Source organism: Somniosus microcephalus, chromosome 3 (assembly GCF_052327205.1).
Source record: "Somniosus microcephalus isolate GS21.2 chromosome 3, FLI_Smic_1.0, whole genome shotgun sequence".
NCBI classification, from domain to species: domain Eukaryota; kingdom Metazoa; phylum Chordata; class Chondrichthyes; order Squaliformes; family Somniosidae; genus Somniosus; species Somniosus microcephalus.
The window spans coordinates 39011213-39030731 of NC_140989.1; the positions used below are offsets into that span (position 1 = coordinate 39011213).

At 48.2% G+C, this 19519-nt stretch overlaps 1 protein-coding gene across 6 annotated transcripts in view; it reads right to left on the bottom strand.

Annotated features, from left to right (window-relative positions):
• The window catches only part of LOC147120986 (arginase-1-like), a 78790-nt gene extending 60388 nt beyond the window's left edge, over nt 1-18402 (bottom strand). The window contains exons 1-4 of one of the 6 annotated variants that reach the window (XM_085980183.1): nt 18385-18402; nt 17918-18196; nt 17738-17825; nt 8534-8708 (exon numbers count right to left, since the gene is read on the bottom strand). In XM_085980183.1, the coding sequence (XP_085836309.1) occupies nt 8534-8708; nt 17738-17825; nt 17918-18025 (371 nt within the window). In that variant the 5' untranslated portion in view covers nt 18026-18196; nt 18385-18402. Of the gene's footprint in view, nt 1-8533; nt 8709-17737; nt 17826-17917; nt 18333-18384 lie in introns of those variants that run through there. The other 5 variants (XR_015075973.1, XM_085980185.1, XM_085980184.1 and 2 more) reach the window with 5 other exon arrangements.
• Nucleotides 18403-19519: the final 1117 nt, after the last annotated feature.

The following is a 19519-nucleotide window of genomic DNA, read 5'->3' on the forward strand; positions in this document are numbered from 1 at the left end:
TGATGACTGCTGTGCCCTTATTGCACGCTTCTTTAATTTCCCTTTTAATGCCATCCCCAACCTCCGCCTTACTGTTTGGAGGTCTATATACCACTCCCACTAATGTTTTTTTCCCCTTAGTATTTCTCAATTCTACCCATACAGATTCCACATCATCAGAGCTAATATCCTTCATTACAATTGTATTAATCCCTTCTTTAACCAGTCATGCTACCCCACCTCCCTTTCCTTTTTGCCAGCAAAGTTGAAGCCCGTGGAATAAAAGGGACAGTGGCAGCATAGATATGGAATTGGCTAAGTGATAGGAAACAGAGAGTCGTGGTGAACTGTTGTTTTTCGGACCGGAGGAAGGTATACAGTGGTGTTCCCCAGGGGTCGGTTCTAGGACCACTGCTTTTCTTGATATATATTAATGACTTGGATGGGGGTGTACAGGGCACAATTTCAAAATTTGCAGATGACACAAAACTTGGTAGTATAGTGAACAGTGAGGAGAGTGATACACTTCAGGAAGACATAGGCTGGTGAAATGGGCGGACACGTGGCAGATGAAATTTAAAGCAGAAAAGTGTGAAGTGATACATTTTGGTAGAAAGAATGAGGAGAGGACATATAAACTAAATGGTACAATCCTCAAGGGGGTGCACAAAGAGAGAGATCTGGGGGTATGTGTGCACAAATCGTTGAAGGTGGCAGGGCTGGTTGAGAAATCAGTTAAAAAGGCTTACGGGGTCCTGGGCTTCATAAATAGAGGCATAGAGTACAAAAGTGTGGAAATTATGATGAACCTGTTTGAAACACTGTTTCGGCCCCAACTGGAGTACTGTGTCCAATTCTGGGCCCCGCGCTTTAGGAAGGATGTGAAGGCCTTAGAGAGGGTGCAGAAAAGATTTACAAGAATGATTCAAAGAATGAGGGACTTCAGTTATGTGGATAGACTGGAGAAGCTGGGGTTGTTCTCCTTGGAGCAGAGAAGATTGAGTTGAGATTTTATAGAGGTGTTCAAAGTCATGAGGGGTCTGGACAGAGTAGATAGAGAGAAACTGTTCCCATTGGCGGAAGGGTCGAGAACCAGAGGACACAGATTTAAGGTGAGTGGCAAAAGAACCAAAGGCGACGTAAGAAATTTTTTTTTTTTACGCAGCGAGCGGTTAAGATCTGAAATGCACTGCCTGAAAGGGTGGTGGATGCAGATTTAATCACGGCTTTCAAAAAGGGAGTTGGATAAGTATCTGAAGGAAAGAAATTTGCAGGACTACGGGGAAAGGGCGGGGGAACGGGACTATCTGAAGTGCTCTTGCAGAGAGCCGGCACGGGCTCGACAGGCCAAATGGCCTTCTTCCGTGCTGTAACCATTCTATGATTCTATCATTCTAAGCTTTGAGGGTGGTGAACATTTCCTGCATTTTACCTTAGCTGAATCTGGCAACAGGTGTGAAAAGATCCATAGAGGGACTGTGGTCCCTATCTTAAGCACACAAAACACAGGAAAAACAAGTGAAAGCCAGTACAGAAAGAGCAGTTTGTGGTTTGTTACACAGGACTTCAATAAGGTACTTTCAGATTGTTGTCATGGAGTAACTGGAATGGTTTGTTATAAAACATCAGCTGATATTCAAATAGAAAGCACCAAGAATACAAATCTAAAAACCACACAACTGAACCTAGAGCATTCCGAACTTCACCAGAAATTACTCCCGCAAAAACAGACGGAAATCATGCAAATGAATAATCTTGCTGCCCAGGGTGGGGGGAATAAATAAATCAGTGCAGTTCTGGGGGTCCCTCCTCCTGGGTGCTGGGTCTGTAATGATTTTCTAAGCCAGTTATCAGCCAAGGCTGCAGTGAAAATTGAAACTCGAGCCTCACATGTGCTTCTTGGTTCCGCTCCAAGGTGACTGCCTGAAGGTCACTCAATCCACCGGCATAAACAAAGCAGGGAGCACAGTAGAAGTGGGGCTCAACCTGGCTCCAGATCCCCTGCCCCTAGACATGGCAGGGTCTCTACCCACAACTTAACTAGCTATAACTCAGGCAATTAAACACTTTAAAATCTGCACCTACTTAGCTGTACTTTACTCCTGGCTTGCTAGCAGCAGATCCATCTTCCATTCCAAGATTCCCAGACAATCCAGGAGCATTGGCAACTCTACCCTTTTTTAAAAAATTCATTCACGAGAAGTGGACGTCACTCCCTAATTGCCCTTGAGAAGTTGGTGGTAAGCCACCTTCTTGAAACGTTGCAGCACTTCTCTGTAGCAGTTTGGTACAACTGAGTGGCTTGCTAGGCCATTTCAGAGGGAAGTTAAGAGTCAACCACATTGTGTGGGTCTGTAGGCCAAATCAGGTAAGGACAGCAGATTTCCTTCCCTAAAGGACATTAGTGAACGAGATGGGTTTTTATGGTCACACTAGCTTTTTATTCCAGATTTATTTAATAAATTCCCCAGCTGCCATGGTGGAATTTGAACTCATGTTTCTAGATTATTAGTCCAAGCCTCTGGTTTACTAGTCCAATAACATAACCACTATGCTACCATTGCCATCAAGGATAACATGACCAGCCTATACCTTCTTACCTGCTCCACAAGCACCTCCTCCACTATGTCAGAGAAACGAGATGATCTTGCCTGCAACATAATGCTCTCCAAAAATCTCCCAGTAGCAGCACAGATTTACACAGAGCTGAAAGACACCCCACTTTAACAGGTGCATTCAATCTTTAAGTGGGTACACTGAACCACCCAGGAACAGTGAATATTGGAACATCAGGCAGGTCAGAAAAGGTTAAGGTCAGTGCGGTGCGGGCACCGGGACCAAGGTTTAGAGTGACAGATGATAATGACGATGTTGACTTGGGGGGGATTAGAGAAGGAAGCCGCAGATTACGACAAACAGGATGATGACGGGCGTTGGGAGCCCCCACCTAAATATGACGCAGAGGGACCATCGGCCCCGCCACTGCCCGAAACCAGGACGAAGGGCGTAATGGCCATGGCCCCTAGTACGACGGAGATTAGACAAGTGGGAAATGGGCAGGCTCAGACTACAGTACGATATGTCCCGTTCACCCCAACCAAGAAACAGATGATGACGAGGGACCTCCTGACCCCTAAAACAAACCATGTAAACACCGACTTTTGGAATAAGTTAGAGGAGATGATAGATGTACACTCATTTCACCCGAAAGATATACACGTCCTCTTAAAGTCCAAGGTACCCCGGCAAGCCTGGCTAGGGATGCCCAACTTAATCCTTAGTGGAAATTGGAAGGATGCATGGGGATTGAATCAGCTAGGAAGATACAACCGTTTTAAGCGATTGGTAAAGGGAGGACTAGGGGAAGCCCGATCTAACTGGTCAGCGGTGGTGGAACTAACCCAGAATAAAGACGAAAGGGCCCATGAGTACGCAGAGCGAAAATACCAAAATCTATCATGGGAATCAACACTCCGGAAGAAATGCTATGCACTGGCGTATAGAACGGTGCTGGTGGTGGCCGGGGATGGGCAGGGACATAGCAAAATATTGCCACAGATGTATTACCTGTGCCCAGTACAATACCGGCAAGGCTGTAAAGATCAGATTGTCCCACCAGCCTCGGCCTAAGGGGCCTTGGGAGTAGGTCCAGATAGACTTCACCGGACCTCTGCCCCCTAGCCAAGGTAAAACATATTGCCTAGTGGTGATAGACCAGTTCACACAATAGGTAGAAGCATTCGCCAGAAGGGATTGCTCTGCTACCACTGTCGCAAAGATTTTCACCGAGGAAATAGTACCCCGATGGGGGGTGTCACTGCAAATAGACTCAGATCAGGGAACACACTTCACTGGCAAAGTCATCAAGCATACATGCACCCTATTAGGAGTAAAACAGGTTTCACATACCATACCACCCACAGAGCTCGGGAATGGGAGAGAGAATGAATAGAACCTTAAAGGCGTTACTCGCAAAGGCTATTGCCAAGACCGGCAGGGAATGGGCGGACCTACTACCTAGCATCCTAATGAGGTTGAGGGCTACGCCCAATCTCACAACCAGATTAACTCCGTATGAACTAATGACTGGGCGGGCCATGAGACTGCCCGAGGGCATGATGATGGGTAGTGAAGACATGGGACCAGCCCAGGACAGGATTAGGCGGTTTATTAAGGAACTATGCAAGGAACTGCGCAAACAACTGCATGATCTGAGACAGGAAGTCAGGGACCAACAAATAGGGATATGGAATTGGAGGAAACGGAAGAAGAACAAAATCTACCTGTACTAGGGGACAGGGTGATGGTAAGAGTCTTACCCGCCATACCAGGATGGGCACCTCGCTGGCAGGGACCCTACGAGGTCCTAATGACCAGCGATACTTGCACGTGTGGATATGAAAGGAAAGGGCCGTTGGAAACACTGGACGCAGATCAAGAGGTATGGAGGCACAAAGACTAATGAGGACTAAACCAGTGACGACCAGCGTCCATTGTGTTCCCTCTTTGCAGGATCATGATATCCGTAGCGCTACTGATATGCCTGGCCACTGCAACCACAGAAGGAGCCACATCGGTCAACCGAAGGGCGCAACAAGGCCTATAATATAGGAACTCGAGCGATGTCAGTTGCGATCGGGAACGTGGGGCATTAACTGTCACGGTTGATAAACAGTGTATTTAAAGTGTAGCTCCGGGTTAACAAGCGTAAGCATATCTGACAGCAAGTCAGGCGATACAGGGGATAGGGGTAACACGGGGATAGTTGTTAAATGGACAAACATGAGCATGGTATGCTTCGGGAAGAAGAGTGATAATACATTGACATGCATACAGGGAGGAACCTGGTAGATGACATGGCCACTGCTTACAGTGCAGGGACATCCACAGTTAATTCCCTGGATTTAGCAGAAGTCGATAGCAAGTGAATCATCTAACATCTAAACTAAGGGACCTCATGTTAAAGGCAAATAAGTTGGAGGGACAACAGCGACAGACCGGAGAAAACTTGGCTAAAACCCTATTAGAGTTTGTGCAAGTTTTGGAAAACCATACCCATACAGTTAACCACGTCACCGCCACCCTGCATAACGTAACCAATCAGGCCTCTAGGGAGTGAATCTGCGTGGCCTACGGTGCATGGCTAGTGGGAGGAGGTGCGACATAATCTAGCACAGCTCCACAATGGAGATGTGCCGGATTGGATTACGGATAGTGCACTGCAAGACTGGGCACCAGAGAGCGGCAATTGCTCTTCGTCCACCCCACGAGGACTTATAAGGGTCTACCCGACAACTAAACATTGTGTTACCACTCAACTGAGGCGGATAGGAATTGTATTAGCTGTACCCAGTCTGCAGGAATGGGAATTCAAGCCCCTCTACGAGGTAGAGAATGTTGGGATCATAAGAGATGGCAATTGGCTCAGTTACCACCACGCACCCAGTTATGTAACCCAGAAAGGTTCCTTCTTGACGGGGATCTCGCTAGAGGGATGCAGAGAAAGGCGGAGTAACGTAGTCTGCCCACATCCCGTGGGGACGGGGCCAGGAGCCATGTGCAGTTTCAACACAACCCTAAACTGTACCCTTGAAATTTCAAGCGCCTGCCATGAGCCAACACAAGCAGCACACCGGGGAAAAGGAGAATACTGTGTAACCACCAGTGAATCTCAATACCATGATGGTAACATCCAGTGCCCAGTGACCAGCTCAAGTTTCTGCTTCCGCCCCCGGGCCCCAACAACGATTGGACATGCAACCATAACCTACCTACAGTAGCCCCGCGAGGAATGGGTGAGTCCAACTGAGGACCTGAAGGACAGCATGCTCGACTATGTACTCCCTGAGGGGAAGGACATCCCAAAACTACCAGAACATCTGCAGGAACTGAGGAAAGAGGCCAAGGCGATAATTAAGCAGTATCACTGCTTTGACAAGAGGTCAAACAACTGGGGAAGGACGTGAAGGCCAAGCTGGAAGATGCCTCATGGTGGCAGACACTTTGGGAGAGAAGCAGGGAACATTAGAAGTAGTTTAAGTAGCCACACCCATGCAAATCCAACCACCTGCCTGGCCAGCAGTGATGGGGCGAAGAGCACGGGCAGGTGAAGTTAGTTGGCCATCTTGGGCTAACACCAAGGGCCAAAAGGGGGGACTGAAGGGGTTAAAAGTTAGATTAGCGGCTTAACTGACTAGCTGGTTGGTGTAATAAAGGAGAAGTCTGGCAGAACAATGACAGTTGGAAAAAGCATATTACATGATTGAGGGAGTGAAAGCAGGCGAAGAGGCCATGCATTGGACAATAGGCCACCAATGTGATTTGCGAAGATGTGGTTAAGTGTAGGAAATTGGATAAGAGCTAAGAGTAGAACAATGGCAGATGTGGAAATAGGGCAAATGAGATAAACAAGATGTGTTTTGTGGAGATGTGATTAAGTGTACGTGACTTGGGCAATTAAATGGCCAAGTCCCAAACATGTGAAGGAAACAAGACGTAAGATTGTATATAAGCCAATTGCTCGAATGTAAAAATTAGACTCCCGTCTCAGCTCAGACTGAGAGGGCCTCTCCCTGCACGTGCTTGAATAAAAATCGCTTGGAACCAGTACTCGTCTCCGTCTGCTTTGGGGCAGAGAGAAATCCCACAACAGCTACTATTAAAATTAAAAATAGTGAATGTAATGTCCAATATACCCGGGTCCATTTAGTTATGCCTCCTCTATGCTAATTAAGTGGGAAAATATTAAAACGAGTGAATAATTGTGCAAGAATTAATAACCCCACTAACAGTTATTGGTGAGGGCAAAGTGTTAAATTGGTAAATTTGAAACAGGTCAACGCATAGTGTTGATCATCACTCCTACCTCTACCCTCCCAAAAATTTATAAACATAAATTCAGATAGTAGTCAGATACTATCTTAAGTACACAAATTGTGTAAGAAGTAAAATCTTCCATTACTAAATGAATGAAATGATTGATCGATCGATCAAATGTTGTACTGAAAGTCTACGTAACTGTTTGGCAAAGCGGCTCGAGTCTGCAGGGTCTCTGACGCAAGTGGTGTTCTCTTTTTAGTGTGCTGACTACAGGAGCCCGAGGCTTCGCAAAGCCTGAACTACAATCGCATGCCATTACCTGGAGTCCTTGCGCTCTGGGGTCCACTCACGTGTCTAAGACGGCGATGAGAACCACCACCGCCCCCCCCCCCCCCCCCACCCTGTCGCCGTATTCAGGGTACCGGGAGAGGAAAGTCACAGCGCTGGTCTCTTTCTTCAGTAAAAAGAGTCATCGAGATGAGCAGCAATGACTCCACTCTAAAATGGATAGGGCATATTTGAGTACACAGTGCATTCTGGGTACAGACGTCCACCATTGGGGCCCAGAATCGCGGAACGGATCCTGTTAAGATCGGGCCAAAGAGAATCACTTTTGCGAATTGATAAATTGAATTAAGTATTACTGTGTGTTCCCTGGCTGCAGTTCAGATCTGTCTCTGACCCATGAGAAGTTAAAGTGGATAGAGTAATGTGCAGCTCGAGCTCCGGCTTGCGTTCTACTTCTGCCCCGTCCAGCAGGTCGGATAAAATGACTTGGCTGGCCGGATATGGCCCGTAGGCCGTAGTTTGCCCACCATTGCTTTACAGGCATGCTATCTGATCTCCCTGATCTTCCAATATTCACTGCGTTCAAACGATCCAGTGTGCTTGGATGCAGACCCAAAAAAATCTTCCCAACATACTCAATTATATGGCCTGAGTGTACAACGTGTGGCCAATTCACTACCATCCGTTTTGTGCCCATGCCGTAGTTGAATTTCACCCCCAGTGTGCCCAGAGAATAGCCATACGGTGATGTGTTGGAATGCTGTCCCATTGTGAATTGTATTACAGCAACATCCTCACCCTCATGCTTTACATCTTAGTGAATAACTAATGGCATAGGCTTACTGCAGAGTCTACTGAACAGTTCCTTAAAATTTTGTTAGCACACTATCTCTATGTATTCATGCTCTTGAGGGCTCAGCAACTGCTCCAGCAGCATCCCCAAAACATTTCTTTACATAAGTAACATCCATTGCCACCTTCGATATTTCAATCTGACCCTCTTCCCCTTCAATCAAGTTGCCTCGTGGACCATCTCATCTGGTTTTGAATACCTCTTAATGTCTCTTTACTTCTTTTGTTCTATCGCAGCCCTGCCTTCGATCTATTTCATTTCCTTTCCAGTTTTGAAAAAGGGTTCACCCGAAACGTCGACTCTAATTTCTCTCCACGGATGTTGCCTGGCCTGCTGAGTTTTTCCAGCATTTTCTGTTGTTATTTTGCCTCATGGACTAGGTGACTATAGTCTCTGATGATAGTTGTGTACATGTCCTAAGTCTTACTGTTCAAATATCTTTTCTACAAGTCATCCATGAATAGGAAATACACTTTATATTTTAATAAACTTCCTATATTTTCAGCAGTTGCATGAAATGCTGATGAACATTTTGGATTATTTTCTTGTACATGTCCTTAAAGTCTATAATTTGAACAAAAGTAGAAGAAATACCTGTGATCGCCCCCAAGAATGACACAGACCCGGCCATCTGCTTTCACTTTGCTTACAGCTTGAGATAGCTTTTCAGTTGCTTTTCCCACAGTCCGTGGCATTTTGACTGTTCTGAATGGCTCGTCTTTCGGCTCATCTTCAAATTTCAAATTGCCATAGTCTTTCAGATTACAACCTCAAAAAGAAAACATGGAGGGGGAAAAAGTGAGTGGGGGGGGGGGGGAGGTAAATTCAAACTGACTCAATTAAGTATAAATTCATGAATCAGTAAATAATCTTTAAGGACTCTCTCTGGCTGACTTGGTAAACGCACCCCTCGTTGTGCAGTGAGCTCATACAGATCCAAGAAAGTCCCAGGCTGATTAGCCAACTCAGCACAGAATAGCGATCTAAACCAGAGTGTGAGGGGTGCTACAACTGACTTCAGTATTTCTGGGCTACAGAATGAAAAAACATCAGCCAGGGTTCCCATTCCTGATCACTATAGTGCGATCTCTGCTTGTGTGTGACTATTGGGTGAGGAACTGAATTGGTTCAGCAGTGATAGCCTCGTAATTAAAGCCTTCTGATATGTATGATCCAGGCCCACATATCAAGTGTGGCAGTGTGAAAATTCTACTGTGTCTTTTGCGTGCTTTGTGAATGTGATATTTATTGAATATGCCAGTAACATCTAGCAGCAGGACACCTTACTGCAGCAGCCTTTATATTAGATGGGCAGACTAACTTGGCCTCCTCTGAACCTTTCCATGGCTTTCAATTAGAAATGTCAACTACCTAAAAATGCTTAGCTGTATGGTTAGCTTGATCACTGGAATTAGCCAGTAATTTACATTCAATCCCAGTTAACAGCCTCAGTTTAACCTGTGTTTTAAAGTTCCATTTTCATATTCAGGCTTTAACATAAGAACATAAGAAGTAGGAGCAGGAGTAGGCCATATGGCCCCTCGGGCCTGCTCCGCCATTCAATAGGATCATGGCTGATCTGAATCTATACTCACGTCCACTTCCCTGCCCTCTCCCCGTAACCCCTAATTCCCTTATCTGCTAGGAAACTGTCTATCTCCGTTTTAAATTTATTTAATGTTGCAGCTTCCACAGCTCTCTGCGGTAGCAAATTCCATAGATTTACTACCCTCTGAGTGAAGAAGTTTCTCCTCATCTCAGTTTTGAAAGGGCAGCCCCTTATTCTAAGATTATGCCCCCTACTAGTTCTAGTCTCACCCATCAGTGGAAATATCCTCACCGCATCCACCCAATCAAGCCCCCTCACAATCTTATATGTTTCGATAAGATCGCCTCTCATTCTTCTGAACTCCAATGAGTAGAGGCTCAACCTACTCAACCTTTCCTCATACGTCAACCCCCCTCATCTCCGGAATCAACCGAGTGAACCTTCTCTGAACCGCCTCGAGAGCAAGTATATCTTTTCTTAAATATGGAAACCAAAACTGCACGCAGTATTCCAGGTGTGGCCTCACCAATACCCTGTATAACTGCAGCAAGACTTCCCTGTTTTTATACTCCATCCCCCTTGCAATAAAAGCCAAGTTTCCATTGGCCTTCCTGATCACCTGCTGCACCTGCATACTAACTTTTTGTGTTTCATGCACCAGGACCCCCAGATCCCTTTGTACTGTAGCACTGCAGTTTCTCTCCATTTAGATAATAACTTGCTCTTTGATTTTTTCTGCCAAAGTGCATAACCTCACACTTTCCAATATTATATTCCATCTGCCAAATTTCTGCCCACTCACTTAGCCTGTCAATGTCCTTTTGCAGGTTTTTTATGTCCTCCTCACTCTCTGCTTTCCCTCCCATCTTTGTATCATCGGCAAACTTGGATATGTTGCACTCGGCCCCTTCCTCCAAATCGTTAATATAGATTGTAAAGAGTTGGGGTCCCAGCACTGACCCCTGCGGAACACCACTAGTTACTGATTGCCAGCCCGAGAATGAACCATTTATCCCAACTCTTTGTTTTCTGTTAGATAGCCAATCTTCCACCCATGCCAGTATATTACCCCCAATCCCGTGATTTTTTATCTTGATCAGTAATCTTTTGTGTGGAACCTTGTCAAATGCCTTTTGGAAGTCCAAATACACCACATCCACTGGTTCCCCTTTATCCACCCTGTATGTTACGTCCTCAAAGAATTCGAGCAAATTTGTCAAACATGACTTCCCCTTCATAAAACCATGCTGACTCTGTCCTATTAAATTATGTTTATCCAAATGCTCAGTTACTGTTTCCTTAATAATGGACTCCAACATTTTGCCAACCACAGATGTTAGGCTAACTGGTCTATAGTTTCCAGCTTTTTGTCTACTTCCCTTCTTAATTAAGGGTGTTACATTAGCAGTTTTCCAATCTGCCGGGACCTTTCCTGAGTCCAGGGAGTTTTGGAAAATAATCACCAATGCATCCACAATCCCTACCGCCACTTCTCTCAAGACCCTAGGATGTAGGCCATCAGGTCCGGGGGATTTATCTGCCTTACGTCCCATTATTTTACCGAGTACCATCTCCTTAATGATTTTAATCGTGTTTAGCTCCTCCCCCCCCCCCATTGCCCCCTGTTTGTCCAGTGTTGGGATATTTTTAGTGTCCTCTACTGTAAAGACTGATACAAAATATTTGTTCAGCGTCTTTGCCATCTCCATGTTCCCCACCACTAGTTTCCCGGTCTCATCCTCTAAGGGACCAATGTTCACTTTAGCCACCCACTGCATTCATTCTAATTAAATTTAAAAGAATAAGATGTAAGTGCTGAATGGTCCACTTGAACAAATAAGGATATTGTTGTAATCTGTTAATGTGAGTTCAGTCAGTGATATTCAAGTATAATGAAGCTCAGTGGAAGCTCGAGGAACAGCACCTCATCTTTCGATTAAGCACTTTACAGCCTTCCGGCCTCAACATTGAGTTCAACAATTTCAGATCATAACCACTGCTCCCATATTTTTCAGGCAGCAGTTGGTAATGATTCTGCTATTGCCATTTATGCCTCCTCTAGACCCATCTTTTATTTCTTTACTTGTCCCTTTTGCCTTGCACCATCATCCCTTTAATCATTTAATCTCTCCTGCCTTCCATCCTATCACAGACCTTCCCTTTTGTTCTTTCCTCCCCTCCCCCACTTTCCCTGCCCCTGCACTTGCTTAAAATCTGTTACTGTGCATCTCTAAATTTTTCCAGTTCTGACTCAAGGTCATCGGCCTGAAACATTAACTCTGATTCTCTCTCCACTGATGCTGCCTGACCTGCTGAGTATTTCCAGCATTTTCTATTTCTTGAATTTGCTAGAGTTCTTTGAGGATGTAACAAACAGGGTGGATAAAGGGGAACCAGTAGATGTGGTGTATTTGGACTTCCAGAAGCATTTGATAAGGTGCCACATAAAAGGTTACTGCAAAAGATAAGAGCGCACGGGGTTGGGGGTAATATATTGGCATGGATAGGGGATTGGCTAACTAACAGAAAACAGAGTTGGGATAAATGGGTCATTTTCAGGTTGGCAATCAGTAACTAGTGGGGTGCCACAGGGATCAGTGCTGGGGCCTCAACTATTTACAATCTGTATTAATGATTTGGATGAAGGGACTGAGTGTACTGTAGCCAAATTTGCTGATGATACAAAGATAGGTGGGAAAGCAAGTTGTGAGGAGGACACAAAGAGTCTGCAAAGGGATATAGACAGGTTAAGTGAGTGGGGAAAAAATTGGCAGATGGAGTATAATGTGGGAAAATGTGAGGTTATCCACTTTGGAAGGAAGAATGAAAAAGCAAAATATTATTTAAATGGAGTCAGACTACAAAATGCTGCGGTACAAAGGGATCTAGGGGTCCTCGTACATGAAACACAAAAGGTTAGCATGCAGATACAGCAAGTAATTAGGAAGGCAAATGGAATGTTGGCCTTTATTGCAAGGGATATAGGCCTAGAAATTCAGTATAGCCACGTTTGGGGCGCTACAGCCGGGCGTTCGCTAAATTTTGCGCCCGGCGCAACTTAGCACCACCTTCGCCGATATTCAGTTGCATCGCCCCAAGAGGTTGCTGCTGCGCTAAAGCAGGCAATGCACGACTATCATAAGGCGCTAAGCCGGCGAGCCGGGGCGCTACCACCGAGGGCGGGCGCAGTGCAGGTGCGGTGAGTTGCTGATTGAAGGCAGACACGCTGGCGCCGGTCAGCTCTTAAAGGGGGAGGGTGGATTTGTTTGGCTGCCACGCCCTGCACACTGCAGCCCTGAACATAGCTGCTTCAACAGGTCAACACCCACGACTATGGAGAAGGCCAGGGAGCGAGCGCAGTGCTTCAGCGAGGGTGCCCTGAAGGTACTGGTTGGCGCAGTGGAGCGCAGGCGCCTTGTCCTCTTCCCTGATAGTGGCAGGAGGCCGCTGCCCAACAAGTATCGAAAAGCCTGGAGGGAGGTGGCAAACAGGGTGACCTCCAACAGCGTGGTTGGCAGGACTCCTGTGCAATGCAGAAAAAAGTTCAACGACCTCACTCGGGTTGTCAGGCTGAGTACCCTTTCCAGTATCCTCCTCATCCCTGCATGTGCACCTTACTTTATGGCCAAAGGGACCTGAAAGCCTTAATGCCCAGCCCTCATCCAGCAGCTATGGGACTGTCATGAAAATCACTTGCACATTCAGGGCTTTACACACTGTCAGGGCTATTCCACCATGGGAGGCAGTGCAGGCAAGATGAGGGCTTGACACTGTACTTAGAGGCCATCCTTTCTCTTGCAGGGCAAGCTGGCCCACAACCGAAGGCAGCAGCGACAGACCGGGGGAGGCCGTCCTGACCTCAAACAGCTCAGTGACCTGGAGCAGCGTGTGGAGCGCATTATGGCAGGCCGGCTGATTGGCCCTGTCGCCAGTGGAGATGCCGACCCTGTTGTGGGCCCCAATGGTAAGAGCATCACCTTTTTGACCTCTCTCTTTCCACTTGCGCCCCATACCAGCATCCTTTGCCACTATCGAACCAATGCAGTGCATAGCAGCACTCATGCCTCCCTCGCTGCTGCCCTACCCTCACTCTAAAGCAACTCTAGTGCCTCCCTGCTTTCAGATGGTGAACCGCCAGGTGAGGAGGCGGGCCCTCAAGCTGGCACTGTGTCTGATTCGGAAATCGAGGAGGAGGAAGAGGAAGCCGGCCCATCAGTGACATCCTCAGCCGAGGCAGCCCATGGCCATGATGGAGACACGTCTTCCCTGGAGGGGAGCAGGAGGGAAGGGTCTGAGGAGAGAGAAGCTCCGGGGCCCAGCAGGCTGCAGCAACGCGGGAGGGGTGGGGAAGCTCAGCGGCCTTCTCCCCGGAGGGTGAGTGCGGCCTCCAGTCCTGCTACGGTGAGCGCAGAGGTGTGGCTCCTTGCTGAAATGGGCGCCCAGGCTGAGCGCAGGCACACTGAGCTCATGGCTGCAGTGGCAAGGATGTCTGACTCCATAGAGTCACTGGCTAGGAGTGTACAGGAATTCAGGGCAGCACAGGCCAGGAGTCTGCAGGACTTCGCGGCAGCACAGGCCAGGAGTCTGCAGGACTTTGCGGCAGCACAGGCTAGGAGTCAGCAGGACTTCACTGCATCACAGGCGGCTTCCAGCCAAGTGCTCAGTTGTGCCGTGCATTCACTGGCTGGTGTGATGCAGACACAGACCAGGGCCACACGGGCACTAACTGCTGCCACCCTCGCTGGATCGGCCTGGCATCGCCGGGGCACTCGCCGCGCCACAGCAGCCCAGCAGTCTGTGCTTCAGCAGATTGCTGCGCATGCTGCAGTGCTGGTCCGTGCGAGTGCCAGTGTATCAGCCGACCAGGGAGTGCCTGTGCTCTGTCAGGTTGGCAGCATTCCTGCAGCCAACACTGTCACTCCTCCACTGCAGCTGCCACCACCCGTAGGACAGACTGCTGCCGCCCAAGCAGAGTTGGAGCAGTCAGCAGCCGGCCCCTCCAGGCCCAGAGCTGGTCCAGGCCGACCCCCAAGGGCATCTGCCGTCTCACCATCTGACCCTCAGCAGCCTCCTCCCAGCCTTGCTGCAGCCACTGGGGTCCCATTGAGGAGGAGCTGCAGGCCGGGAAGGGGCCACTCGCGGAAGCGAGATGGATCACCCGCGCAGGGGAAAAAGTAGAAGGTGTGGCCACAAGATTTTTTTATAGGAGGCCACGAGGGTTCTTTTATGTATGAAGGCCGAGACTGTTGTGTTCTTTTATATATGAAGGCCGAGACTGTTGTGTTTGTTTCTTATAAAGGCCAAGGATCATGGTCATTTTTGTTTAACTGCTTTTTGCATTTTCTGAAGGTTGTGAGAGCCAGTTATGTCTCTGACTGTTTTTTGGGGGGTTTCTCTGAATTAGTTTGTCATGCGGGAAGGGCACAGAGTTTGGACAGTAAAAATTGTTCTTTAATCGCATTGTCCATGTTTGCTTTTGGAAGTATTTGTTGCCTTGACCGGCTGAGGGCTTGCGGAGCGGCTACATTCATCTTCTTTCATTGGCACAAGCCATTCCCTGAGAGGGGGCCTAGAACCGAGTTGCAATAAGCCGCCGACGGACGGTCCTTGTACTTTGTGCCTCCCTCCCGTGTTGGTGCTCCTCCTCCTTCTCCTCCTCTGGTGGTCCTCCAATGTCTGCTGGCAGTGGCTGAGTCCTGCGGATAGCCAGGTTGTGCAGCATGCAGCACACTACAACGAAATGGGAGACTCACTCAGGCGAGTACTGTAGGGCTCCCCCGGAACGATCCAGACAGCGGAACCGTTGCTTGAGCACGCCGATTGTGTGCTCAATGATGTTCCTGGTTGCTTGATGGCTGTCATTGTATCGCTCTTCAGCAGGGGTGCTGGGCGCACGGAGTGGGGTCATCAGCCAGGTGCACAAAGGATAGCCTTTGTCTTCGAGAAGCCATCCTCGTGGGTGAGCCTGGGCTTCGAAAATGTCTGCCACAGAAGTCTGGCGCAGGATGAAGGCATTGTGGCTGCTGCCTGGAAAGCAGGCATTGACAGCTAGTATGAGCTGCCTGTGGTCACACACCAACTGCACGTTGAGCGAATGGTAGCCCTTCCGGTTGCGGTGATCCTCGGCATTCTGTAGGGGTGCCTGCAAAGCCACATGCATGCAGTCAATGGCGCCCTGCTCCATGGGGAAGCCCGCTAATGCTGCAAATCCCATTGCACGCTCTTGCTGCTTGTCCAGGGTCATGGGGAAGGAGATGAACTGACGTCTCCTTCTGAAAAGGGCATTGGTCACCTGGCAGATGCAGCAATGTACCACGAACTGGGATATGTTGGCAATGACCCCAGTAGCGGATTGGAAGGAGCCGGTGGCATAGACGCTGAGAGCCACCGTCACCTTCACTGCCACCGACAGAGACGTCCTGCTCCTCAGCTGTGGCTGCAGATCTCTGCGAAGCAGGTGGCAGATCTCAGTGGCCACCTCCCTTCTGAATCGCAGCCTCCGAACACACTGCTCCTCAGACATGTTCAGATATGAGAACTGCTGGTGGTATACCCTGGGTGGGTAAGGCCTCCTGTGCCGACGCCTGTTGGCCCTTCTCCGTCTGGCCATGACTGGCACTCTCTCACGGCGTCTCTGAGCCCTTTGAATGCAATGCAGTAAGCCAACGTTTCCACCCATTGCAGCCCCCATTATATGTTTCAAATCAAGGCTATGGCACTGAAAGTTAAATCCAAGTGCAAAGGTCTGGGCTGAAGCCAGAAGTACCTGTGCGAGCGTTGAGTCAAACCGGAACGCTCTCTCCCTTTGTCTCTCTCCAAATATCCATCTCTCACAAAGAAGGAGTGGAACAAAATGGCTGCCACTTATACTGCAGGAGGAGTCCCCTTTAATTAGTGCCCCGCAGCGACTGGGAACCGTTCCCCTCTACCAGTCGCTGGGGGCGCCAGGCGCACATAAGGGCGGCACCACTGAAGTTCCGGTTCGGGGCGCACCAAGGGCGTTGCACCATGAAATGACGTCAGGATCTGCGCGTGCAGCTGAGCGGGCGCTGCGGTTTTGCGCCGCCGCTAAATCTTAAATGAAGTTCGCGAGAGGTGCAGAGCGCACCGTGCCCGGGCGCTAGCCGCTTAGCGCCCCACTTCTCCTCCTCCTAAGGCGCTAGCGGCTGGCGCTAACAACTGAATTTCTAGGCCATGGAGTATAAAAGTAGGGAAGTTTTGATGCAACTTTACAGGGCGCTGGTGAGACCACACCTGGAGTACTGCGTACAGTTTTGGTCTCTCTATTTAAGGAAGGATATACTTGCATTGGAGGCAGTGCAGAGAAGGTTCACTAGGTTGATTCCTGGGATGAAGGGGTTGACGTAAGACGAAAGGTTGAGCAGATTGGGCCTATACTCATTGGAGTTTAGAAGAATGAGAGGTGATCTTATTGAAACATATAAAATTCTGAGGGGGCTTGACAGGGTGGATGCTGAGAGGATGTTTCCCCTAGTGGGGGAATCTAGAACTACGGGGCATAGTTTCAGAATAAGGGGTCACCCATTTAAGACGCAGATGAAGAGAAATTTCTTCTCTGAGGGTCGTGAATCTTTGGAATTCTCTACCCCAGAGAGCTGTGGAGGCGGAGTCATTGACTATATTCAAGGCGGAGATTGACAGACATTTGAACTACAAGGGAGTCAAGGGGTACGGGGAGAGAGCGGGAAAGTGGTGTTGAGGCCAAGATTGGATCAGCCATGATCTTATTGAATGGCGGAGCAGGCTCGAGGGGCCGATTGGCCTACTCCTGCTCCTGTTTCTTATGTTCTTAACTCTCCGGAATCCTCTGCGATATCTAGCCAGGGCCAGTTTGAAAGTGTCATTTACTCTTGCTGTTCGTATTGAACAGTTTAGTGTTAATACTGATTGTTTGAGAAAGATTCGTGCACGTTAAGAGTAAATAAAAGCGCTTTCAGTGTTTACATTTATGACTCCCAAATTATTATTTTTTTTAATTTTCGAGGGCAAGAACCCGATTCTCTCGCCTGGTTCGTAGGTGCAGTCGATCGCAAGGAAAATGAACTATGTTAGCAGTTTGGTATTTCTTATGGTAATAGACACGCGGATAAAAAAAAGTGGCTTTAATTTATAAATTCTCCACAAATCATGCATTTTATTTCTAGCACAAAATGAGAATTGAAAAGTTTCCTGTGGTATTATTTCACTGCCCCTTTTGGGGTGATCTCGGTATTTAACATTCTAATGACCTTGTCGATTATCACCTCCAGCCTGAAGCACTGTCAGCAACCCTGAATTCCTTAAAGCGTCTGGTCCCATTTTTACGCCCTCCTTTCCCTATAGACGGGCAGAAGAAGCTTACGGTAAATTAAGACGGTAAACGCGCTTTTAAAACTTTCTGATTCCTAACTAGCATCCGCGCAGCGTACCTGTCCCCTCGATAAAGGTGCTCCAAGGATCCCGACCGTGTGATTAAATCTTCTGCTGATCATACTGACCCCGCGGTTCAAAAGAACAAAACTCTTTCCAGACAACATTTTGCTTCTTGGTTTCTCACAGACTAACCTCAAATAACTATTAGGAGTTCCACGGTGACGGACAGCTGTGCAGCGCTGAGTCAGGGAGTTATTTGCTGTTTGCAAATTATAGTTGAATGAACTCTGATATCCATCTAGCAGAACAGAGAACTTTATCGTTGGAGGGGACACCTGATGTAAAGATAAAATAAACAGTGATCTCGAATATGTTACATATACATGTAGTTAAATTGTAGTTAAATTTGCACACGGTGCATTGGCATGAAATGATGAGTCACAGCAACAAGTAGAGGGTGTAGCTTGCAAGCTCCTCTCCTCCCTCAATTATATATAAATTTTCAGGTCTATCAAGTACATACAAATACTGGAAATACTCAGCAGCATTTGGTAGTAGAGGAGTTGACATTTGGGGTGAGGCTCCTTTGTCAAAACAATTATGTCATACCAGTGTTATGTTGTATGTATGACCAGTGGCTGCTTAGAGCCAATCAGCTCCACTTCACTAAAACAAAAGCAAAATACTGGGGATGCTGGAAATTTGAAGTAAAAACAGAAAAAAGCATAAAGCACTCAGCAGGTCAGGCAGCATCTGTGGAGAGAAAAAGAGAGTTGATGGGCTAAATTTTAATGGGGAAGGTAAGTTGGGAGTGGCAGGGAGGGGGCTCGAAAGCGGTCGGGAAACCTGGAAGAACCAACAAGGGGGGTGGTGAGGGTCGGAGAACGATTGGAGGCCGGGACCAGCACGGGGGAGGGGGGCGGTCGGTGAGGATCAGCAGCTGGAAGAGTGGGGTGTGGTCAGATGAGGATCCGGGGGCCGGAGGAGTGGGAGGGAGGGGGGGGGTTAGGGAACGATAGGCGGCCGGAGGAACAGGCGAAGGGCCGGAGGAGCAGGGGGATGTTGGCAGAACAGAGGGCGGGTTGGCAACGATCGGGGGCCGGAGGAGCGGGGGTGGGGTTAAGGAACGATCGATGGCCAGAGGAGCAGATCGGGGGCCGGAGCAGCATGGGGGGACCTCATGGGCGGGATCAGAGGCCTGGAGGGGGTATCGGAGGCCTGGGGGGGGGGAAATCGGAGGCCTCGTGGGGGGGGTCTCCGATCACGGGGGTGGGTTAGGAAGGGATGCTGGATTCAGGAGGTAAGTGTAAAGGCACTTACCTCCTGGATCCAGCAGTCCCCACCTTGCATTAACTGGCGGGTTTCAAGAGGCCTTCAAACCCAACCAGCCAAAGATAAATACAGAATGGAGTTTAAAGCAGAGGCTTCCAGCCTCATTATAATATTTAACTAGACAACCCGCCTCCAGGGAGCAGGTTGGCTGCCCGCCCCTGTTAAAACCGGAAGTGGGTGGGTTGGAGGCAGGTTCAGAAGGTGATTGAGATTTTTAACACTTTAACTTTCCACACGCCCTCAACCCGCTGTTTTTTTAAAGTTAAAATTCCCCACTGTTTCAGCTCAGTGACCTTTCATCAAAGGAAACTGCGACTGAGCCAGGA